The 23,492-nt window shown below is 66.4% G+C and overlaps 1 protein-coding gene across 1 annotated transcript in view; it reads right to left on the bottom strand.

The window, feature by feature from the left end:
* The window catches only part of NPR1 (natriuretic peptide receptor 1), a 30,358-nt gene extending 6,866 nt beyond the window's left edge, over positions 1 to 23,492 (bottom strand). The window contains exons 1-15 of the mRNA XM_084614094.1: positions 22,590 to 23,492; positions 14,363 to 14,562; positions 12,855 to 12,968; positions 12,486 to 12,621; positions 11,454 to 11,545; positions 11,114 to 11,249; positions 10,468 to 10,552; positions 9,982 to 10,102; positions 9,348 to 9,422; positions 8,817 to 8,894; positions 4,762 to 4,866; positions 3,381 to 3,452; positions 2,517 to 2,676; positions 1,673 to 1,828; positions 922 to 1,090 (exon numbers count right to left, since the gene is read on the bottom strand). Coding sequence (XP_084470220.1) covers positions 922 to 1,090; positions 1,673 to 1,828; positions 2,517 to 2,676; positions 3,381 to 3,452; positions 4,762 to 4,866; positions 8,817 to 8,894; positions 9,348 to 9,422; positions 9,982 to 10,102; positions 10,468 to 10,552; positions 11,114 to 11,249; positions 11,454 to 11,545; positions 12,486 to 12,621; positions 12,855 to 12,968; positions 14,363 to 14,562; positions 22,590 to 23,283 — 2,393 coding nt within the window. The 5' untranslated portion in view covers positions 23,284 to 23,492. The remainder of the gene's footprint in view (positions 1 to 921; positions 1,091 to 1,672; positions 1,829 to 2,516; positions 2,677 to 3,380; positions 3,453 to 4,761; positions 4,867 to 8,816; positions 8,895 to 9,347; positions 9,423 to 9,981; positions 10,103 to 10,467; positions 10,553 to 11,113; positions 11,250 to 11,453; positions 11,546 to 12,485; positions 12,622 to 12,854; positions 12,969 to 14,362; positions 14,563 to 22,589) is intronic.

The raw sequence follows: 23,492 nt of genomic DNA on the forward strand, positions 1-23,492 counted from the left end.
AGGGGGCTGGGAGTGACGGGGGGGGGCGCTGATGTGGCCGGTTCGAGGGGGCTGGGAATGACGGGGGGGGCGCTGATGTGGCCGGTGAGAGGGGGCTGGGAATGACGGGGGGGGCGCTGATGTGGCCGGTGAGAGGGGGCTGGGAGTGACGGGGGGGGCGCTGAGATGGCCGGTTCGAGGGGGCTGGGAATGACGGGGGGGGCGCTGATGTGGCCGGTGAGAGGGGGCTGGGAGTGACGGGGGGGCGCTGATGTGGCCGGTGAGAGGGGGCTGGGAGTGACGGGGGGGGCGCTGAGATGGCCGGTTCGAGGGGGCTGGGAATGACGGGGGGGGCGCTGATGTGGCCGGTGAGAGGGGGCTGGGAGTGACGGGGTGGGGGGCGCTGAGATGGCCGGTTCGAGGGGGCTGGGAGTGACGTGGGGGTGATGTGGCCGGTTCGAGGGGGCTGGGAGTGACGGGGGGGTGATGTGACCGGTTCGAGGGGGCTGGGAATGACGGGGGGGCGCTGATGTGGCCGGTGAGAGGGGGCTGGGAGTGACGGGGGGGTGATGTGGCCGGTGAGAGGGGGCTGGGAGTGACGGGGGGGTGATGTGGCCGGTGAGAGCGGGATTGGAGTGACGTGGGGGGCGATGTGGCCGGTGAGAGGGGGCTGGGAGTGACGTGGGGGGCGATGTGGCCGGTTCGAGGGGGCTGGGAGTGACGTGGGGGGCGATGTGGCCGGTTCGAGGGGGCTGGGAGTGACGTGGGGGGCGATGTGGCCGGTTCGAGGGGGCTGGGAGTGACGTGGGGGGCGATGTGGCCGGTTCGAGGGGGCTGGGAGTGACGTGGGGGGTGATGTGGCCGGTTCGAGGGGGCTGGGAGTGACGTGGGGGGTGATGTGGCCGGTTCGAGGGGGCTGGGAGTGACGTGGGGGGCGCTCACCTGTTGAACTTGCGGAGCAGGATCTTGATCTGGTTGAAGTCCGGCCGCTCCAGCACGTCCTCGGCCCAGCAGTGCTGCATGAGCACCCCCAGCTCCTCGATGTGGCAGGCCACGTTCACGGAGGGCCGGAAGTAGGGGCGCTCGCCGCCCTTCACCCGCTCAATGATCTCTGTGGGCCGGGGGTGGGGGGTGTGAGCCAGGGGCCCCATGGCACAGGCCCCATATGCCCCCCCAGAAGCCACGGCCCAGGCTCACGTGTTCCCGCATCAGCCTCCCATCAATGCCCCACCTGGCTCTAGGGCTGAACACACAGGATGGGACTCAGGACTCCTGGGTTCCCTGCTTGGCTCTGCCGCTTTCCCCTCCTGACTGCCTTCCAGCTGGCCGGCAGGCTGGGGCTCTTGGCTGACCCCCCTGCTCCGCTTCATCCCTGCTTCCTGGCACCTGACCAGGGAACGCCCCCTCCTCTGCCCCACATATGGGCTCTCCTGGGGGGGCCAAGCCCGGCTTCCCTCAGCCCAGGATTCCTGCCAGCACCTGCCCCACGGGCACTCCGCTCCCCGGCCTCCCCCAGCACACTGCCCCTAGCCGGGCAAGCCGGGGAGAGGGGAAACGCCCCATTTACACAGCCAGACGAGTGAGCCCCCCAAAGGGCACTCCCTCTGCTCTGGGGCACCAGCCCTCCCCAACAAGTACTCTCACTTTTGGGGTCTGTCCCCCCCAGGCAGGGCTCCCCTCCCCCAACTCTCACCTTTGGGGCTCAGGTCCAGCCCCTCCACGTAGAAGACCCCGTTGCGCAGGGCTATCTCCTGCAGGATGATCCCAAAGCTGTACACATCGCCTTTCTGGGTGCCCTGGGCCGGGGGCACCTCCATGCGCAGCAGCTCGGGCGCCGTCCACAGCTTCTCTGGGGGGCGAGGAGACAGGGTCAGGCAGGGCGGGGGGTGGAGACAGGAGAGGGGCACGGCCAGGCCGGCAGGAGGGAAGACTCCCGGCTTGGCCTGGCTGCCCTGCTGTCCTGTGGGGCCTTCCAGCCAGGCTGGGGCTTGGAGGGCCTGGATCCGCAGGGCTTCCCCCCAGCCCGGGGCCGGGCGGGAGGGAAGAGAACCACTGACCTGGCCTGGAGCCGAGCCCTGGTCCTGTCTCAGAGGAAGGGCCTGGGGCAAGCTCCCCGGGACTAGCTGCCCCCTGCGACTGTGGGCCCGGCAGGGGTCGGCCGCGGCTGTGCCTGGCAAGGGTCAGAGGGCGTGGGGGGACTGTGGCCAGTGAGGGTCGGGGGGCATGGCTGGGACCAGCGTGGGGCGGTGGGGGGAGCCGGGCCCGGTGGGATTTGGGGGGCCGTGGCCAGGGAGGGAGGCAGTGGCTGGGACGAACGGGGGGGGAAATGGGGTGGCCAGTGAGGGTTGGGGGGGCATGGCTGGGCCCAGCAGGGAGGGATGGGGGGGACCGTGGCTGGACCCAGCAGGGGGGAAATGGGGCAGCCAGTGGCCAGACCCAGTGGGGTCCAGGCCGGGTGAGCAGGCTCGAGCTGGGGCTGTATCCACCCCGAGGGACCCCCCCGTTTCCAGGGGCCCCCAGGGCACTGTGGCCCTCACTGGCGAAGAGCGCGTGGGAGTCGTCGGAGTCGGGGGCCATGCGGAAGCTCTCCAGCCCATAGTCCGTGATCTTGAGCACGAAGCGGCTGTCCACCACGCAGTTGGAGGACTTGAGGTTGCCGTGGGAGACAATCACCCCATTGTGCAGGAACAGCATCCCCTGGGGGGGCAGAGAAGGGGGGGGATGCCGGAGCCTCAGCCTGGGACCTTCTGCAGCGAGGTCCAGATCCCCTGCCAGGCCTTGCCCGGGGGACAGCACGGGGGCTGCAGAGCTGATGCATGGGTCAGAGGCCCCATGGGGAAGGCAAGGGACTGGGTATGGGCATTGGGCACTGCAGAGAGCTGGAGAGGGCAGGCTGGGGGCTGCAGGGGCAGACAGGGAGCTGGGTGTGGGAGACTGGGGGGGCTGCAGAGGCAGGCAGGGGGCCGGGCGCTGTGGGGGCAGGCAGGGGGCAGGCAGGGGGCCGGGCGCTGTGGGGGCCGGGTGCTGTGGGGGCAGGCAGGGGGCCGGGTGCTGTGGGGGCAGGCAGGGGGCAGGCAGGGGGCCGGGTGCTGTGGGGGCTGGGTGCTGTGGGGGCAGGCAGGGGGCTGGGCGCTGTGGGGGCAGGCAGGGGGCAGGCAGGGGGCCGGGCGCTGTGGGGGCAGGCAGGGGGCTGGGCGCTGTGGGGGCCGGGCGCTGTGGGGGCAGGCAGGGGGCAGGCAGGGGGCCGGGCACTGTGGGGGCAGGCAGGGGGCAGGCAGGGGTCCGGGCGCTGCGGGGGAAGGCAGGGGGCCGGGCGCTGTGGGGGCTGGGTGCTGTGGGGGCAGGCAGGGGGCCGGGCGCTGTGGGGGCAGGCAGGGGGCAGGCAGGGGGCAGGCCGTTACCTTGACGATGTCAGTGGTGAGTGAGTACCGGAACATCCAGTCCAGCGTGATGCTCTCGTTCTCCAGGATGTCCTGCATGGCACAGGGACGGGGGGGGGGGGGGCGCTGAGCTACTCTCCCTCCTCCCAGCTGAGGGGTCCGAGCAACTGGGGCTCTGGATCCCTCCGGAACCGCCCCCCAGGGCCGACAGCCCTGGCTCCCCACCAGCCCTTGGCAGTGGCGCCGGTGAGACCTGCTGGTAATGGGGGGGGGGGCACCGGACCTGGCTTGGCTGGTCTATCCTGGGGTCACCCCCTGGCCTGGGCGTGGAACTGAACCAGGGCCACGTGCAGCCGGGACCGGAGTGGGGGGCTGCGCTGGTGCAAAGTGCCCGTGGCACGCACGGGGCTCGGCCAGCCGCTGAGGGTCCACGGCCGGCCGGGCGGAGGGGCCGGGGGGACTGGACGGCTCCCTGTGTTCAACAGCGAGAGCTGGAGAATAAGGGAGCATGTCCCCATGGCACCTGGCTGGCCGACAGGGACCCCCACAGCAAGCGGGGTACCCGGCAGGGACCCCCAGCAAGGGGGGGCTTCTCTCTCGGTCATTAGAGGAACTGCTTCTGCAGTGGAGCATGCAGCCAGGAATCCAGGCCTGTCACGAGAGAGGAAACGGGGGAGGGGAGCGCCCTCCCCCCATAAATCATCCTGCTTGGAAAGAGCCCCCGCGCCCCTCACCAGCACTCGCTGGGCCCTGGGGATGGGGGAAGCCCAGCCGTGCCCCCTCCTTTCAATTCAGACACCGCCCCCCGCCGTCGCTGCTGCAAAGCGTGACCCTCCCAATGTGGGGACCGCCGTGCTTGGGCCCCCTCCCGTGGGCACTGATGGGGCACGGACAGGCCTGCCCACAGCTCTGCACGTTTGCTGCGACGCCGGGCACCAAGTACACCCTGGGGGCCGGGGTCGTAGCCCTTCTCCTCCCCCCATCGCCAAGGAGATCGGTGCCTGGCGACCCCACCCGGGAACAGCAGCATGCAGGGCGCTGGGCATCGGGCCTGGGGGCTCCTTCGGGCCCCTCCCCTGCTGCCCCAACACCTTCCGGGCTCTGCTCAGCACCAGGCAAACCTTCACCAGCTGCCACACGGAACTGCCCCCCCACCTCAGCGGGGAAGAGAACCCAGGAGTCCTGGCTCTCAGGTCCCCTGCTCCAACCCACTGGACCCCACTCCCCTCCCAGAGCCAGGAGAGAAGCCAGGAGTCCTGGATCCCAGCTCCCCCCCAGCTCTAATGCACCAGATCCTACTCCCCTCCCAGAGCCAGGAGAGAAGCCAGGAGTCCCAGCTCCCAGTCCCATCCACTACACCCCACTGCATCTCCTCTGCCCCATAGCTCCTGTGCGGCAATACCTGGAGGCTCCCACGGGGGCAGTACTCCGTCAGGATGCAGATGTTTGGGGGGTCCGTGCAGGCTCCGATGAAGCGGGTCAGGTGTTCATTCTGGACATCCCTCATCTGCAGGGGGATGGAGAAGGCAGGGTTATGGGAAGGCCGCTTGGAGTCCATAGGGCCTTTCGTCCCAGAGTGCTTTGCAGGCCACTCAGAGGCATTGCTTCACCCAGTCCTGGGATGCAGCCACTCTGAAAGGCGTGTGTGGGGCAGGGGGAGTATGGCAGCTATTTATACAAGGGACCCCTCACTTGGCTCTGAGATGCAGCCACCTCTGGGGTGGGGCTCAGCAGCTGTTTAACAGCCACACAGCCATGAAGGCGGAAGCTGCGGTGGAAGCCTCTGCTCAGCCTAAGGAAGGATTCAGAAGGCCAGTCAGGTGGGCAGGAAATTGCTTGGCCGGCATCCAAGTGCGTGATATTTACGAGCCGAGCGGGGGGCTGTGGGGGTGGGTTCCAAGGTCGCTCCATGATCAGCAGCCCCAACTTCTTGTGCTGAAATCCAGTCCCAAAAGCAGAGGAATGACCCAATGCAACGTCCACCCCCTGCCCCATCTCCAGCTGCAGCCAGATGTCCGGAGATGCAGTGCAGCACCCTGCAAGCTGGGCCGTGCACAGGACACAGGGATTGTGGAACACGTGGCCAGTTTCCTCTTGGCCTGTCACCTCCCCACCCCTCCCTCTGGCTCAACCCCTGCATGCTCTTTCCCCACAGCCGGCGCAGGGACAGAGGGTCCCCGGCCAGCCCATACATTTAAAAAGACCTGATGTGCTAAAACCTTCCTCCATGTGCAGGGGCAGAGGGAACATCCCGGCTCGGCAAGAAGCTGCAGGAATTCACCCCACACTCGGATGGACACCCCATGGATTGGGGTGGCTCTAACCTGGGAGCTCTCCCCGCCCCACAGCCGTGTCATCATGGTCAGCGTCTCCCTCGGAGCCGGGACCGAAAGGGAACAGGGCCCATAAGCTGCAGTCATGGCTCTCGGGCCGCACAGGGGTCATGAGCTCCTGCAAAGGGGCTGAGACGTGGCCTCCCTCAGCTCAGCAGGGAAAGCAGCAGAGATCCCGGTTCTGAGGCCAGGGGGAAGCATTGTGATCACGTTGCCTGCCCCAGGCCAGAGCGCTGCCCCACCTCAGTTACAAATCCATATCCCATGCGCCCCCTTTCCGAGGCGGGTGGCCAGATGGGTCACACAGCTGCCGAGTCTGGATAGGACCCATCGTCAGAGCGCCCTCAGGCCCTGGCCAGGGGTTATGGAATCTCCATCCCCATCCAGAGCCCGGAGTGGGACGGACAGCGCCTGGCCCGGTGCAGGAGCCTGCTCTGGGGGAGACCAGCCTGCACAGAAGGCCGAGGGCTTGTTTAGCCCAGCTCCTAGCCTGGCCTGCTGGGTCGTCGCCGAGCAGGCCAGAGCCCTGAGGGGCCAGCTGATGTTGACAGGAGCGCCTGGTGCCCGGGCCCAGGGACCAGCTTTCATAACGCCCAGCAGCTCCCATGGGTCTGAGTGGGGGAGGAAGGGAGGGAAGCTGGACTCCAGGCGCCCGAAGTGAAGTGTTAGTAACCAGCCTCAATCCCCAGCAAAAGTCGGGCCTTAACCGCCTCGTGCCTCAGTTTCCCTATCTGGGAAGTGGGGAGAATACTGCCCCCGCATGGGGCCTGGCAAGCACCCCATACGGCAACCAGGGATCCAGGAAGCTTCCCCTCCCCCCAGTGCTGCACCGTGGCTCAGGTTGATTTCTAATGAGCGAGCAAAGGACAGTGGCTTCCCCGCTGCTTCCTTGCTAACGAGTAATTAATTGTGCGTGGCAGAGCCCCGCTGATAACCTGAGCCAGCCCCGCCTGCCTGCCAGGGAGCGGGTCCCTCCCTTCAGCACATAGCGCAGAAAGTGCCCACCTGTGCGACGACACCTCCTGCTGGTGCCCCGAGGAGTTTTCTGGGGCTGGGGGGGAAGCCCTAGGAGTGGCTGCCATCCAGGACAGTCCTTTGGCCTGTCCAGCCCTGTCTCCCGTCAGCCTCACTGGCAGACTGACTGGGCCAAGTGGCCAGGCCCTGCTGGGTTGACAGGTGCGGGGGGGCATTTTGCCTCGGGCTGCAGCTGAGAATGGCCCCCGCTCCGGCACTCGGCCCAGCGCACCTCGCAGTGCCGGGACAATCCGTCCTGACACCGGGGGCCGGGGCCTCGATGGCCCTTGTGATGCCAACAGCAGCTGCTAGTAACAGGGTCCATGTGCCCTGGCTCCTTTTTGCACAGATGCCATCCCCCTAGTGCACACACGCTACACGCCTCACAGCACCATCGCACGTCTACACTAGGGCTTTGCACTGGCATCGAGACACCTCCCACAGAGCCGTGTCCCTATGGGGTCAGGTCCTGCTCATTCACACCTCCCCGGGCCAGAAGCCAAGCTGGCTCAGTCCCAGCTCACCAGGTGTCCTGCAGCAGTGAGTTCCACATGTGGACCCGCAGCCTGTGAAAGTGGAGCGCTGCCTTTCACCCCCTGGGGCCTTGCCCTGAGGCCCCCTGCTCCTCACGCAGCCATTTACAGCAGCTTCACCCCCCTGCACCCTGATGTCAACAGGGGTGGAAGAGACAGGGCAACAGGGAGTCAGCCCCTCCCTGGGGACGGCAGCCTGGAATCCAGGGGTGGGGGGAACCACAGGGTCTGTCTGCGCCCACCCACCCCCATTAAGAGCCTCCTGCATGGCCAGTGCCAAGGGGAGTGGCGGGGGGTGCAGAGAGCAGCAGCAGTGAAAGGGACCCCCAGGGGGATAGCTCTCCCGGCCCGTGAGGGCTCTGAGGCAGGGCGGCTTGGGAGAGCCCTTGCACATGGAGGAGAACGGGGCCCAGAGCTGGGGGGCAGGACGTGCCAGGCTCTTGCCTTCTCCAGGGGCAGTGGCTGCAGGGTCAGCAACGGGCCGGGACACTGCACTGACCCCTCCCGCCCCAGATCCTCCGCTAGGGACTGATCAACCCGCACCGAGAGGCCAGGTCACAGAGGCTGGAGGGGGCTCTCCCAGTGCCTTGGACTGGCCCCACGGATCTGGGGGGCAGCTGCAAGTGCCAGAGACCTGCCTCGCCCTCCGGGTGCCCGCGGGAGGCAGCAGGCTGCCAGGTCTAACAGGAGGGGCCAGTCGGAGCCTGGGAATTCAGTGTGTGCACGTGTGACCCTGCACATGTACGAGTGAATCCGCACATGCATGTGCGCAGCCAGGGAAGGCTCTCGGCTGGGCCCCCCGGAGGAGCGGGAAGGGCCCAGGGCGAGGCCCGATGTTCGGCTCACTCAGGGCTGCAGCCAGCACAGGGCAGGCTGGACCCCTCCCCGCCTTGGGGCAGAGCTCCTGCCCCGGCCCCGTGGCGCAGGGGGGCTAGAGCAAGGGGCGCTAGGGTCTCCCAGGGCACGTCTCTCCCGCGCTCCCCCTCTGCCTCCCCCACGCAGCCCCCGGGGTGGGGATGGGACTCGCGCCCAGAGGCTCCGCTCCAGACGCGGTGGCTGCAGCCCGGGCCTGGGGCTGCCAAGAGGCTCTTGGCATGAGGGTGGGGGGAAGCTCTTTTTCTCCTCTCCAAACACAGGCCCAGGCGCTAACAGCAATGGAGATGCTGCGGGATCAGACCTCACCCCCCCCACACACACACTACGTTCTGGCAGTGAATAGCTGCTGCAGGGGAGTGGGGAGCTGGGCCCCAGGGCAGGGAGGGGTCCCACCAACCCCCTCCCCTCCAGAGAATTTGGGAGCCATGTCCGGGTCCCCCCGCAAGCTGGGGCCTGCGCAGGGGGAGGAAGGGAAGAGAGCCCAGCCCAGCCTCCTGCTCGGGGTTGCTCGGCGGGGAGGCCCTGTCCTGCACGTGGGCAGGTGGGTAACATGGCCCCTGTGCCAGCCCGCCTGGATCCTCCGCCCTGTGAGCCGGGCAGCCCACGCTGAGCCCCAGATGATGCCGCTCAGGTCGAGCCCAGAGCCAGCCGCGCCGAGCCCCTCAGCCCAGCCACCTGCCCGAGCGCTGGCCGGCACCTACGTGTTTCAGCTCAAACAGCACCTTCCGCGTCATCTCGATTCGCTTCCGATTGACGTGCTTCACCGCCACGATGTTCCCCTGGAGAAAGACATGGGGGGGCTCAGATGGGGGTAGGTCCTGTACCCCCCCAGGCAGCTGTAACATCTATGGACACTGCCTGCCAGGGGAAAGCGCCCCCTACTGACCCCCCTGCTCCCTGCAGTGCAGCACCCCCAGCACCCTGCACCCCGCCCCACTCCCCACAGTGCCCCCTACTGACCCCCCTGCTCCCCGCAGTGCAGCACCCCCAGCACCCCGCCCCACTCCCCGCAGGGCCATGCCCCCTACTGACCCCCCTGCTCCCCGCAGTGCAGCACCCCCAGCACCCTGCACCCCGCCCCGCTCCCCACAGTGCCCCCTACTGACCCCCCTGCTCCCCGCAGTGCAGCACCCCCTGCACCCTGCCCCACTCCCCGCAGCACCATGACCCCGCCCCGCTCCCTGCAGTTCCTGGCTGCTCCCCGTGTGCTCAGGCGGGATCCCCCCACCCACCTTGTAATAGGCCGTCTTGGCATAGACCTGGAACTGCCCCTCCGTGGTCAGCAGGGAGCCATAGTTGGAGCCTCTCTGCGCGGAAGCAAGAGCCGGTGTGAGGGGGGACGGCAGGGCAGGGGGCAGCACCAACGCACCCCCTCCTGTGGGGAATGGAACCCCAGGGCTTCTGGGGCACCCCCCCACAGCCCTCGGGGAACCCTCCTTCCCATCTCACCCCCACTGCCCTGCTGGCCACGGGCCTGCTGGGGGGACAGGGCTGGAGTGGAGGGCAATGGCTTGGAAGGATGACAGTGGCTGGAGGGGGCCCCCCACCAGGCTGTGGGGACCCCCCCCCCATCACCACTTCAGAGCCAGCCCCACCCGCCCCCTCCTGTGGCTCCCTCCAACCCCTGGCCTGGCTCAGCAGCTGCTCAGGGCTCCCTGATGGGATTTGCGTTTAATTAACCGCCCTGGATCCACAGCTGTAACCAGGGGCCCTGCCCCGCTGCCTTCACCCACAGATGCCCGCAGTGCGGCGCCGGCTGGAGAGGGGGTCTCTCAGGGGGGCTGCTCAGCCCGGGGTCCCAGCCAGACAGGCGGGCTCAGCTCCACGCCCGCCTCCCCCAGGCTGGCCGAGCCCCGGGGGGCTCACCAGCGACAGGGTCAGTCTGCTCCCGGCGCTGCGCAGGTGTTTCTCCAGGCTGCTGGACTGGACGTCTTCCCAACGCACGCGCCACAGCTCGGCCACCAGCTCCTTCTCCAGGTCCAGCTTCCTGCGCCGGGACACGCCGGGGGGGCGTGAGAGGGCACCAGCCCAGCTCCGAGCGCCCCCGATGCCCAGTGCCCCCCACGCCGCTAGGCATCGGTATGGTGCCAGCGCCTGGCCAGGCCACGGCCAAGCACCCCTTTGGGCCAGGTGCTGCCCCAACCCAGGACAAATACCCCCTCCCAGCCCCAAGCCCGCCTCCACCCCCCGTGTCCCCTCCCCCCGCATCTGCCTGTAAAGCAGGAGTGTTTCTCCAGCATCACTTTGATCCCCCCGCACCCGCTCCCCATATCCCCGTCCCTGCATCCTGGCCAAGGTCAGCCAGACGCACCCCCCGGCCCAGCCCTGGGGTGCAGGGCCGCTCCCCCGCACCTGTAGATGAAGAAGGAGGTGATGGTGATGCTCAGCAGGATGAGGCTCACCATGAGCGAGAGGATCTCCAGGGTGGTTAAGCTGCCTGCAAAACAAGGGAGGAGGGCGATGGTGGGGAGCGGCTGGCTCGGAGTCCTGAGTTCGAATCCAGCCCAGGGGCTGTATGTGCTGATCTGTGCCGGGGGAGTTTGCTGGGGGGGTCTCAGCTGGGGAAGTTCCCATGGCAACACCCACGAGGCAGCAGAGCCCAAAGTGGAGCAGGGGGAGCGTGCCCAGTTGCTGGGCCCGTTCTGGGGGCACAGGGTACCAGGTGCAGAGAAACACCGAGGAGACTTGTCCCACCTCGCGGCTTTGCTGCCGAGGAGCCTAGGCTGGGCTTGTGGGAAAGGGGCCGCTCCCCACACCCCTGTATGGGGTGCAAAGCCTGCTGGGGGTGGGAAATGAAGCCACATGGCCAGGCTGCCTGGAGGGGCTTGTTTTCATGCGGCCGGCCCAGCGCAGCCCCTCCCTGCCGGGGGAGGCTGGATTCTGCCTGCGGGAAGGTATTTTTGCTGGCGGCGCTCCAGGGGCCTGGGCCAGGGAATGAAACCCTCAGAACTTGCTCTGCAAAGCCCGGGGCAGGGGGGGGCTGGGACGCTGGCCCCACCTTTGCGGCACAGGGGGTTGCTGTTGTCGAAGCCGCAGGGCAGGACATCCCTGGGCACACCCTTCCCCGGCCAGTGGATCTCACACCCGGGCACTGCGCTCATCTTCTTGGTGGTGCCATTGTAGTTGTAGACGATCTGCAGAGGGCGAGAGAGGGGGGCTCTGGGAGGGGGCCAGCGGCAGGAACCCCCCAGGGTCCCAGGCTGCCATCACCCCCTACCCCCGCCAGCCATAGCCCGCAGGTAACTGGGCCCTGGGTTCGGCTCAGAGCCATCCCAGCCCAGCCTCGGGGGTGACTGCCGAGGACAGAATTGGGAGGCTGGGCCCAGACTCCCTCTGACCTGGAATATGCCGCTCGTGGGGTCCATGTCCCACAGCGAATAGTCACTCTCCCGGTCTCCGTTCTCATCAATCTTCAGGAAGCCGGTGACTCCTGCGGGGAAGGGGAGGATGAGAGAGCATGGGACCAGCCCCCTCACAGGGCAGCACCCAGGGCTCACAGGGCAGAAGGGCCTGAAAAGACAGGCTACAAGTGGAGAAGGGGATATCGGAGGGACCATATGGCTCTGAGATGCAGCCCCTCTGGGGTGGGGCGCAAAGGCTGGTTATACAGGGATCCCTTGCCCGGTGCTGAGATGCAGCTGCCTCTGGGGTGGAGCGCAGCAACAGCACACAGTACAGGCTAAAAAGCGAAGGAGAAACCTGCACGCCGCTGGAACTGCTGGGGAATTTCGCCCCCTCCCCATGTTGGAAAGCGGCCGGGGCCTGACTCCAAAGAGTGCAGGCCCCAGGGCTGTGGATTGTCTGACAGACCCTCCGGCAGCCCGGTGTCCCCTCCGCCATGGGGCGGAGGGGCCCCGCCAGAAGGGGGAGCGGACCCATGTGGAGCCTGGCCAGGGCATTCGTGATGCTTTCCGGCGGGGTCCCCGGCGTGGGCGCAGGGCTGTGAGGGGAGCGGCTCCGTCACTCCACAGCCCGTCCATCTCCTGCCGAGTAGCCCGGCCCAGTGGCTCCCGGCCCAGCTCACGCCCCGAGCCACTAACGACACCAACCCTGGAATTTCCAGAGCGGAGGAACCAGCAGCTCAGGGAAAGGATCCGTGTAGCAGTGCTGGGCAGGGCAGGGGGCAGCTGGCTCTGTGCCCAGCACCAGGGGAGTGATGCCCCCCGTTGGTCCTGCCAAGTCCCCCAGGGCCCCCCTTCTCCCCTAGCAGTTCCCCAGGGCTTCGGGCTGCATGAAGGGGGGTCTCTGCCCCCTTCCAGGGTGAGGCTCGGGCAGGAGGGGGTCTGGGCCCCCCCAGGGGCAGCCACTGGAGGCTCCTGCATCCATACGGCCGGGGGGGTCCGAGGGGGGCCCCAGCCGGCGGTGCTCACCATAGAAGGTGCGGTTCCACATGTGGCGGGTGATGGCGCTGGTGTTCCGGACGGTGCCGCCCTGCTGCAGGGTCTCGTTCACGGCCTGGGCGTACAGCAGCACCCCGTCGTGGAAGGCAGCTGCGATGTAGTTCATCTGAAAGGGCCGGGCCGGCTCAGAACCGCTGGGGCGGTGCCAATGGGCTGGCGGGGGGGGGGAGACGGGGTGCCCCATGCTGCCCCACAGGCCCCATTCTGCACTGGGCCACCCCATGCCCAGACTGCGGGCGAGTCTCTGTCCCCCCCGCCTTTCCCTACTGGGCTGCTGACCGGCCCTGCTGTCTCTGGCCAAGGAGGGGCGGGCGGTGCCGGGGGCAGGGGGGGTCTTACCAGACCGTCCTGCAGGGTGAAGTTGAAGTGGGTGTGGGCCCCCTGCTTGAGCTGCTCCAGGAAGGGCTGGTACTCGGGGTTCTCGGGCTCCTTGCAGGTGATGATCATCACTGCCTGGGGGCGGAGAGGGGAGAGAGGCTGAGAGCAGGCAGCACCCCCGCCCCCCCGGCAGGAGGCCTGTGGGAGGTGATGGACCTGGGTTTCCCACACGGCACCTGCAGCCCCACAGGTGGGCGGGTGCCAGGACTCCCTGCAGGAGGGTGGCTGGGCCGGCTGGTGAGCTGGCACCTCCCAGGGACTCCCCCTGCCACTGCCCAGCTCCCCTAGGCTGTGGGCAGAAGCCTCCAGGTCTGCCAGTCTGGCCCCTTCCTCCACCTCATCTTGCTTCCAGAATCGCAGCCCATAGGCTCCCTTGGCCCCTCCAGGCCTGGGCTCCCTGGGGAGGCTGGGGCAGCTTCCCGCCCCCGGGCTATTAATAGCCTTCCCTGGCAGCGCTCAGACCCGGGAAAATTATCTTGCTTCCTTCCTCCTCGTTATTCGCGGAGAGCAAAGAGCAAACAGGCAGGGGCTGGCCAGAAGCAGGGAGGGTGGGAGGCACAAGCTGCCCCCACGGCCCCTGGTCTCTCGGGCAACAGAGGGGCCTGGCTGGGGTAAGGAGGCAATTTGGGCCAAGGCCCAGCAAACTCATTTCACAAGTGCATTTGGCAGGATTCGAACCCAGGGCTCCAGAGCCGCAAACTGAGTCCGTCAGCCCAGTGCCCCTCCCCCAGGCAGGGCACTGCCCTGGAACCTGCCCGCAGCACCTTTATACGGGTGAAGCTGGGTGCACCTTAGTGCGTCGGCCAGTGTAACCATAGTGTGCCAGGCACGAACACGGCATGTTCTGGCTGCAAGGGGGACGGAGGGAGCTGGGCCAGCTCCATAGCCGCGCTGCTCCGGCCCCCGGGACCAAGGCAGCCCCCGAGCTAGGTCTCAGCACCCACCGCCGCTGGAGCTCAACAGCCTGGGAGATCATGAGCGGCCGAGGCTCCTACAAAGGCCTTTGGGCTGCACCTCAGCTGCTTCCTACGCTGGGTTCTCCCCCCTTCCACCCTGGAATGCGGAGCCCCTGGCATCATTGGGCCTCCCTGCTTCTACGGGCTGGCAGAGCTGCCCCAGTAATCTTGCAAGGGCCTCAGGCATGGACTCAAAACCCCTGGCACTCCCGGTGGGCAGCAGGATCACTAGCCCTTCTTTTACAGATGGGGAAACCGAGGCGCAGAGCCGGATAGCAAATTGGTGGTGGACCTGGGAATAGAACCAGGCATCCTGGCTCCCAGCCCCTTGCAGTAGTTTCTACCCAACACTCTTTGAGTCCATGGTGCCGGCGCGGTGACCCAGAACAGGCCCAGCCAGTGCTGGCCTCTCCTCAAAGACCCTGGCCAGCTCCAAGCCAAACTGGGCTCTGCACTTGGCACCTGGCCTCCCCAGGTACCTGGCTGGAGGGCTCCATCCTGGGCAGTCCTCACCTTAAAGGCCTCCCTGGCATTGGCGTCGTCCTTGTCCCCGCGTCTCCAGGGCCTCTGGGGGTCGGGGAAGCGGGAGCCCTGCAGGCTGGCTCCGAAGACGTCGATGTAGAAGAAGGCGTAGTCCCCCTGCGTGAGCCCCTCGCGCCGGGCCTGCAGCAGGATCTGGCGGAAGGTGTCCGGGGAGCAGCAGACGTACACGACTGCAGGGGGAAGGATGGGGTTAGCGGCCCTAGCCCCCGGACCAGGCGCATGGAGCCACGTGCCCTGTCTCGCCTGAGGCTCCTCTGTCCTGGGGAGGCTGGGCCAGGCTGGTGGCTCCAAGGACGCTGAGGGGACCCTGGCCCGGATTCTCTAGCTCCGGCGCGGTCAGAGCCAAGGGAGCAATGCATGGACCCCCATGCACCCCAAGATCCTGCCCTGACCCTCATGCTCCCCTCTTCCCCCCTCTTCTGCTGCCAGAGGGGAAGCAGCTGGACCGGAGCTGGGCAGGCAGGTTACCAGCCCCGGCAACCCCTCAGGCGGGCTGGCCAGCAAAGAGCCAGGGACGCCCCGTGGGGCATGGCCGGGCGCAGGGGCCGGTCTGGGACCAACACAGCCAGCCATGCACACTCACACACACACCCACCCTCCTCCTGCCCTGTGTCCCACGGTGCCCCCTGGTGGCAGAGGCCAGGGCTGGAGTAGCCAGGAGCCACCAGGGCTGGCTGCTAGCCGCTGGCAGAGCAGGGGTCCAGGTGCTCGGCAGACATGGCCAGGAAGCCAAACCCCCAGGGTTTTGCCTGCACTTTTCTCCATATTTCTCCCCTTTGCTGAGCTGGAAAGACAACAGGGCCCCCCCACGCCGCCCCACCCGGCCACAAGCTGCCAGAGCCGCCTCCCCCGGGAGCCCTTCACACCACGAAATCGTGAAATTGTGAAATCGGGAGGAGCTGAGCTTAACGAGCTGTTCCCCAGCCCGCCTCACAAGGGCCCAGGGCCGTGCCAGGTCCTCAGGACGCAGCCAGCGCCGGAGGGAGGGGGCTCGGCCTGGCTGCCCAGGTGCCCAGAGCTACACACCACAAAAGGGTTGACGGCGAATGGGGGTGGGGGTGCTATTCCTACCGCTGGACGTGAGTGCCATATAATGACTGGGATGGGGAATCAGGACTCCTGGGTTCTCTCCCTGACTCTGGCTGGGAAGTGGGGTGTCACGGAGTGTGGGGGAGTCCAGGCCCTGCACCCCTCTTCCTGGGATTCACCGCGACTCTCAGCCAGCCAGTAAAACAGAAGGTTTGTTGGACAACAGGAACACAGTCCAGAACAGAGCTTGTGGGTACAACCAGGACCCCTCAGTCAAGTCCTTCTGGGGGAGCAGGGAGCTTAGACCCCAGCCCTGGGGTTCCCTGCATTCCTCCACCCAGTCCCGAACTGAAACTAACCCCCCCAGCAGGCCCCCTCCTGCAGCCTCTGTCCACATTCCCGGGCAGAGGTGTCACCTCCCCCTCCTCCTCCCGGCTCAGGTTACAGGCTCTCAGGTCTCCCCTCCCCAGTGAAACTCCCCTGCCACATTCCCAGGTCAACACTCCCCCCTCCCTGCTGCCTCACATGGGGTCCAGTGATTAGAGCAGGGGAGGGGAGGGACTGGGAGCCAGGACTCCTGGGTTCTAGCCCCAGATCACTCTGATTTGGGGGCAGGTCCCTTTCCCTGCATGTGCTCCAATCTCCCCCCACCATGAAAGGGGCACGCCCAGGACTGCTGGGAGGGTCACAAATGAGTGTGTGAAACAAACTCCACTTCCCTGCCTTGAAAGGCGGGTGGGAGCCCCCATAGGATGGAATCGCAGGACTGGAAGGGACCTCGAGAGCTCGTCCAGTCCAGGCCCCTGCACTCCTGGCAGGACTAAGTAGATCATAAAATTGTAGCTGTGGGCAGCAGCCCCCTGCCTGCTCTCCCGGTTGGCACAGTCCTCGCCTGGGCCGGGGAGGGGGCACCGGTCGGAGAGGTGGGGCCCCAGGCAAAGCCCCAGCCCAAGGGCTGTGAACAGAGACAGCCCATCCGGTTGCTCAGCCTCCCACCCAGATCTATTTAGCAACAGCTGGTGTTTGTCCCGGTGGCTGGCACCAGTCTCAGCAGCAGCAGGCCAAGGGAGAGGTGGGCTGCACATGCGGGGACACCATGCCAGGTGCTTAACCCTAGAGTCCCCCACTGGTGCCAGCAGCCAGGGTGGCACCCACCCAGCCCAACCACCGCCAGGACAGCCGCCGCTCTGGGCAGGGCTGAGGCCTAGGGGAGCTGGGGCCCCCGACTCCCCGCAGCCCCTGGCAGCTGTGCCCATGGGCATGCAATGCCGCAGCGCTGCTTACACCCGCTGTGCCCGGGGGGCAGCCGTGCCACGAGCAGCAGGCCAGAGCGTCCCCAGCCCAGCCAGCCCGGGGGCCGCCCCGGAGGCGATACCGGCCTGAGCGCCGAGCACGGACGGGCTGGGGCCGCTCGAGACACGGGGCCAGGAAGCCGAGCAACGATCTCGCTCTGGCGGAGACGCGGAAAAGCCCAGCACCCAAGGGATGGGGAGCAGGGAGGGGGTCGGAGCCCACCCTCCCCCAGGCCCCAGCTGGCCGGGAACATCCTGTTATTTTCCGGCCGCGCGCAGCCCGGCGCGTTGTTTCCCTGCTGCCGGGTCAGCCAGCGCGGCCGGGGTCAGGGGGCGCGTTCTGTCAGCGGGGCCCCGGCCAGGCCGAGTCAACGCTCGGCCCCTCCGCAGCCAGGGCGCCAGCCCTGAGGCTTCCTGTTGTGCTGACTCGGCGCCTCCTCCCCTCCAGCCCGGGCTCCAGGCAGCGATTTATCCGATTTATCCGTGGAGCTCGCCCAGCGCCCGGCCCTGCCCCGCGGGCCCGGCTCCTTCGCAGGGCGGGGAGAGGAGACTGGCTGGGGGCAGGGTCCCAGCTCGTTCGACCGCGGGGAGACCGTCAGGCCCTGGAGGGGCCCGTCCCGGGTGGGGCGAGGGCATGCTGGCAGGGCAGTGGGTGGAAGGCGGCCCTGCCCTGTGGGCAGAGCCTGGGGCCCTGTGCCCCTGATGCTGGGCATCTCCTGTGGCTGCTCCCGGCGGCAGCTTTGGAGGGGGTGAGCGCCCTGCCCAGGACACCGCCTCCTGCTGGGGGAAAGCAGAGAGGTGGGAGAGCCAGCCCAGAGCTCCTGCCCCGGGGCTGTCGCAGCCCCGGGCCACCCCACGCACCCCTCTGCTGCGGGGCTGAGCAAGGCTCCATGGGGCTGCTCCTTGCCCATTCCAGCAGCAGCGACGGACTCCGGGGAAGGTCCCTAGAGGGAGCGCGAAGCCGGGCAGGGAGCGCGCCAGGCCCCAGAAATAGCAGCCGACGAGACAAAACAAACCCAGGCAGACACAGAACGAACATCGTGAAATACAGACACCAGGGACAGACAGAGCTCCGCAGGGCCCGGGCAGCCAGCCTGCCCATGGGGGCCCCCCACGCCGTGCCCAGCGCCGCAGGGCCCGGGCAGCCAGCCTGCCCCCGGGGGCTCCCTCTGCCATGCCCAGCGCCACAGGGCCCGGGCAGCCAGCCTGCCCCCGGGGGCCCCCCATGCCGTGCCCAGCGCCGCAGGGCCCGGGCAGCCAGCCTGCCCCCGGGGGCCCCCCATGCCGTGCCCAGCACCGCAGGGCCCGGGCAGCCAGCCTGCCCCCAGGGGCCCCCCATGCCGTGCCCAGCGCCGCAGGGCCCGGGCAGCCAGCCTGCCCCCGGGGGCTCCCACACCGTGCCCAGCGCCGCTGAACTCACTGCTCATCTCATGCCCATCGGGGCAGCTCCAGCCCCAGGCCTAGCACAGTCCGGCAGAGTTTGGCAGACAGTACCCGTTGAAGCCAATGGAGCAGCACTGTTGACCCAGCTCTGGCTCCAGCCTAGGCACTGCCTCAGTTTCCCCTTCTAGAGCTACTGAATAATGTCACCACAGGCTTCCCTGGGTCAGGTCACAGCCCTTCCTGGGGCAAATCACAAAGTTCCCAAGAAACCTCCAAACTCCTCCCCAGCTGAGCCCTGGACCTGCTGTGGTTTCTTCCCGCTAGAGAATTTTCTCTCTGTTGGCTCCTACTGCCTACACCCCCAACCCTCTGCGAGCCCCTGGGACGGGACGGGACGGGACGGGACGGGACGGGACTTGGTTCACGTTCACGTTCATTCACGTTCACACCCGACTTCCCCCAAGGTCCTTCTTGATCACCTGGTTTTATTTCCACCCCCAGAGGACTGAGTTAGCCACCTGACCTGCCAATCATGTGACTTTGCTCATTGTATCCACCTGGGGAGGTGAACTAAGCGGGTCACAGGTGGGGCTGTGCCCATCTCCCCTTAAAGGGCCAGGCACCCCTTAAAGGGCCACCTGGAACCTCCCTGGCACCTGCACAAAAGGGCCCATGACACATGGGTGAGCTGTGGAAGGCATACAGAAACCCCCACACGTTAGGAAACAAAGCAGAGAAAGAGGCGGATGGGAGTAAATGGGCTCTGCGCCCCTGTATAAACGGCACAAGGGCTCCTCTGCGAGCTCGGGTGGGAATCCGGCACTGCTACGCCTACCCAGGGGAGCAGAACGCTAAAGAAGTTGCAGCTGCAAACATGGAAGTGCCCCTCCTCCTGGAGACAAGGCAATCACCCCTAATTCTGGCCTGCATCCTGCCTCTTCCTCCCTGGACTCCCCACTACAGGAGTCTTCTTCACTTCCTGTCTTAAAACATCTGGCAGCGTTGCCATGTGGCTGGTACGCAGCTGCCAAGGCCCACCCCAGACATGGCTGCTTTTTGGGGACTGAGCAAGTTCTAGGGCCAGAGTCTCAAAAGGATTCCGCTGCAGAAGGATCCGGCATGCTGGGGGCCAGCTGGGGGCCGGGCTCTTTGGTAAATCTGGCCCCGATGGTAGATGCTCAGCCCCAAGGTTGGGCTGGGAGGGTTAATGACATTAATTAGCACCCCCACAGAGTCCTCAGTCCTTCACACGCTGGGAGGAAGCCGCGACCCTCACACAAGGGTTAGAATGGCCGTGATCCACTGGCACCCTTAGGAAATCCTCCACGAATAACATCACCTGGCTCTGCCCCCTCCCCTCCCCCCCCCCGGCCCAGCCACACGGGTGCTCTCCCTTCCAGCTATCACAGCGTCTCCACTAGAAGCCCACCACCATGGCGCTGGGGTTCCCGGCTGTCAGATGGGCAGGGGGGCATCACTCCGCTCCACTCCCTGAGCGGGATCCCTGCCCCCCTTGTCCCTCCAAGGATCCGCATCTCCTGCCTGGCTACTGTGCGGGAAGGGAGGGGGGTCACGGGCTGCTCTGTCACCCAGGATCAGGCTTCCTGGCCATGCCGCACAGGAGCCAGGCTGCTGGGCGGAGACAGGGAGGCTGAATATACCAGGCTATTGCCCCGCCGCGGGTGTCTCTGCTGATCCCAGCCCTCCCCCCACCGCCGGCTATCCGAGCAGCGAATCCCCTCCCCACGCGCAGGAATTCCTGCCTTGCTCTGACCTGGAGCCATGGCCTGTTGACCCCCGGCTCCTCCCAGCTGTCATTAGGTGTATTCGGTGAGCGCTGGGATGCCCGGTCCCAGATCGGGCCCCACAGCACCAGGCGCTGTACAGACACAGCGTGGAGACGGCCCCTGGCCCACAGAGCTCACAGCCTCGGGGGCCGGATCCTGCTCTGAATGACATCGGCACAAACCCAGGGCAGGTGCTGATGCAGCTCACCGCTGTACCACGCAGCCCTGGCCCGGGCAGGCCTCTGGGAGCAGCCAGGCAGATGAGGCCAGGGGTTGCCATAGCAGCTTTGACTTCCAGACGGCCAGGTCTCCTGCCTTTTGTCCCAGCCAGGTCAGGAGCTGGGTCTGTGGGACGGGCCACGGGGTCAGAGACTTTGTCCAGCAGGAGCAAGGAGCAGGTTGGGGCTACGATTTTTCAGTGCCAGGCGCCCAGGAGTCGGTGGGTTAGAAATCCGGTGAGGGTCCGGGTCCAATAAACCCTAAAAGGGAGGCGATCCATCAGCCTGCCCCAACCGCCCCCCAAAGCACACACACAAATCCACACCGGTCTGAATCCATCCCTCTGCATGCACACGCTCTACACACTCAAACACATGCACACGCGCGAGACAGGGAGGCACACACGCTGCCTAATCACCAGGAACCCTAGTTTTCTGTGATAAAACCCCCGACATTCTCCAATACAAACCCCAACATAGCCATGTTTTCACATGGTGAAATGGAAGTGCTGACCCTCACGGTCCCCAGCCACAGTACACACAGGTAGCAGCTTTTAGGGACACCCAGCAGAAGCCCATTTATCTGAGCCTCCATTATCCAGCTCTGCGTAGGAGCCGAACCGGGGCTGACAGCTGAAGCCCGAGCCCTGCTGCCCGAGGGAGCGCCGGATAACGGGGGCTTGGATAAAGGGGGTTCTACAGTATCTGGTTTTTTTTTTTCACAAAATGTAAAGACTGAAGATTCTCTGCCAAGGGCCCAGTTCCGCGCCTTTCCACGGCAAAGGGATTTCCAGGCGCCCTGCAAATCAATCCGTCTCCGCACCCGCACAGAGAGACACGCTCGTATGCAGCGCGTCTCCGAGCCAGCTGGAAAGTTAGACATTCCCATGCCCAGGGCTCCGTGGTCAGGCTGGACACATGGTGGGAGGTGAGTGGGGGGACAACTTTCACGGCCCATCTGAGGGTCACCTCCCCAATGTGCAGGGTTGAGCCCAGGCACCAGCCCAGTTCCATGCTGCCAGGGCCAGATCCAAGTCCTTGGAATGTCTCCTCCTGTAGCAGGGTTTGGATCAGGCCCCTAGAGCCAAGAGCCATGTGTACAAGAAAAGGAGGACTTGTGGCACCTTAGCGACTAACCCATTTATTTGAGCGTGAGCTTTCGTGAGCTACAGCTCACTTCACCGGATGTAGCTCACGGAAGCTCACGCTCAAATAAATGGGTTAGTCGCTAAGGTGCCACGAGTCCTGTTCTTTTTGCGAATACAGACTCACACGGCTGCTCCTCTGAAACCTGTCATGTGTACAAGAGTCATCTGGACTGGGGGGATTCAGAGCTCGTCTCCCCAGCAGGTGCCCCTGCCCCAGACTGGGCTCTGCCTGCAGTTGCCCGCTGCACCCCAGCAGGCTGGGGCCCACCTGCAAAGCGCCCACCTGCCTTCTGGTGGCCAGCCTGGGGCGTTGGTGAAGATGGAGAGTTTGGAATGAAAGACGCTCAGCAAAAATCCTCCGGCCCTGCAGGGTCGCCCCAGGGGCTGCGTGCTGGGCCCCGACCTAGTGAGCTGCCCTGCACTCTGCAGTAGCTGGGGAACGGCTCCGGCAGGGGGACTGTCCCATGGGAACTGCATCCCCTTTCATCTCCCACGGGGAGCCAGCCCTCTGCTGCTGGGACAGACCACTGGGGACCGGACGGTTGAGAAGGGTCCTGTCCTGGGGGATTAGAGGGGACCTGACGGGTGGATTGCACCTCGAGTGGCTTTGGCTGGGGTCAGATTCAAACCCCCAAGCAGAATTCCCCAAACCGGGGCCAGATGGGAGCAGACCAAACGCACCCCATCTCCCTGCAGCCAGACTCCCGTTGGCTCTATTCTTGGGCTTGGAGGGGTCCCCAACATGTCCTGTCCAAGTTCCCCTCTCTCACTGCCCAGGGGGAGGGTTGTACATTTCAAAGGGGCGGCTGAACCCATCAGCCCCATCCCAGCAAGCTCCTTGCCTTTTCCAATTCAGAGCCACCCCCAACACCGCTTGGCTCCCCCACTCTGTGTGCAGGGAGCTGGGGAACCAGACCCTGCGCTGGGCTGGCTGGAGCTGCAGCACACCACAAAGTTAACACAAAGCAACTTGGAGAAAACTTTCTCCCCGGCCTGCTGGGAATCCAAGGGGCTGGATTTGTTCCACGGGGGGGGCTGGGAGAAGGGGGGCAGCGTTTCCGTTGGGGGGTGCGTTAAGGCGGTGGCGCTGCACTGGGGGCCCTGGCATTGTTTGGTTGAAGAAGCGTGCCACGCGGGGGTGTTGCCGGGGGTGTTGTGGTGAGAAGCTGCACCGCAGAGCAGGGGGGTGAAGTCGCACTGAAGTGGCAGGCAGGGCTGCGGGGCGGGAGGATGTTGCAATAGGGAGATGGACTGAAGTTGCGTGGGGGGCCTGTGGCACCATGGGGCAGGGGGGTCCCTGGAAGCAGCCGTTCTAAGGGGGGACTGGGAGGTTCACTTACTTCTGCCCTTCTGCTTGATCTCCTGGATGAGGAAGGTGTAGTTGGCCTCGTCGCCGTCCTTGAAGGAGATGTCCAGCACGGTGAGGTTGCGGAAGGTGGGCAGCTGCACGTACAGCCCTTCGATGGCGAAGAAGCAGGGCCGGTCGTCCAGCTTCTCGTCCGAGTAGACCAGCAGGGCGCGGTGGGTCCAGTTGAAGTGGCGCTGCAGCCCCACGGCGTACTCGCCCAGCTTGCGGTGGCTGGGCCCGGCCCGCGTGGTCAGGGCGAACACGTCCTCCTTGTTGTCGAAGCCGTGGGCCTCCGCCCCAGCCGTCACCAGCGGCAGCTTCCAGTGGCTGGTCAGGCGGGCCACGGGCGCCGAGCTGTAGACGCAGCCGGGGCCGATGAAGGCGTCGGGGTTGTCGGCCAGCTTGAGGTCCACGGCGGCCACGGGGGCGTCCCGGTCGGAGCAGACGCCGTGCTTGTCCTCGCTGTTCCCGAAGACCCAGCGCACCGTGTGGCCCGGCAGCAGGTCCGGCTGCCGGTTGATCCGGTCGATGGCCAGCCAGATGGCGGGGCCCACGCGGGGCCAGGCCCACGGGTAGGTCATGTTATGCTTCGGCAGCAGCACGGCCACCGTCAGGTTGGCCCCGTGGCCCTGCGACCCGCCCAGCTGGCACAGGGCCCCGCACAGCACCACCAGCGCCCACCGCATGGCGTCACCGGCGCATCGCTGCCCCCGGGCCGACCCAGCCCCCCGAGGCGCAGCCCCCAGCTCCAGGCCCCTAGACCCCGGCGGGCTGCCCCGGGACCATGGCCGGAATTCCAAGGCGCCCCGTCCCCCTGCTGCCCTGGGCTCCAGCCGCTGGGAGCTCCCTTCCCTTCGCTTCCCTTCGCTTCCCGGTGCCGAAAGTGACTGATTAT

The sequence above is a fragment of the Lepidochelys olivacea genome, assembly GCF_965140295.1.
Source record: "Lepidochelys olivacea isolate rLepOli2 genome assembly, chromosome: 24".
Lineage (NCBI taxonomy): Eukaryota > Metazoa > Chordata > Testudines > Cheloniidae > Lepidochelys > Lepidochelys olivacea.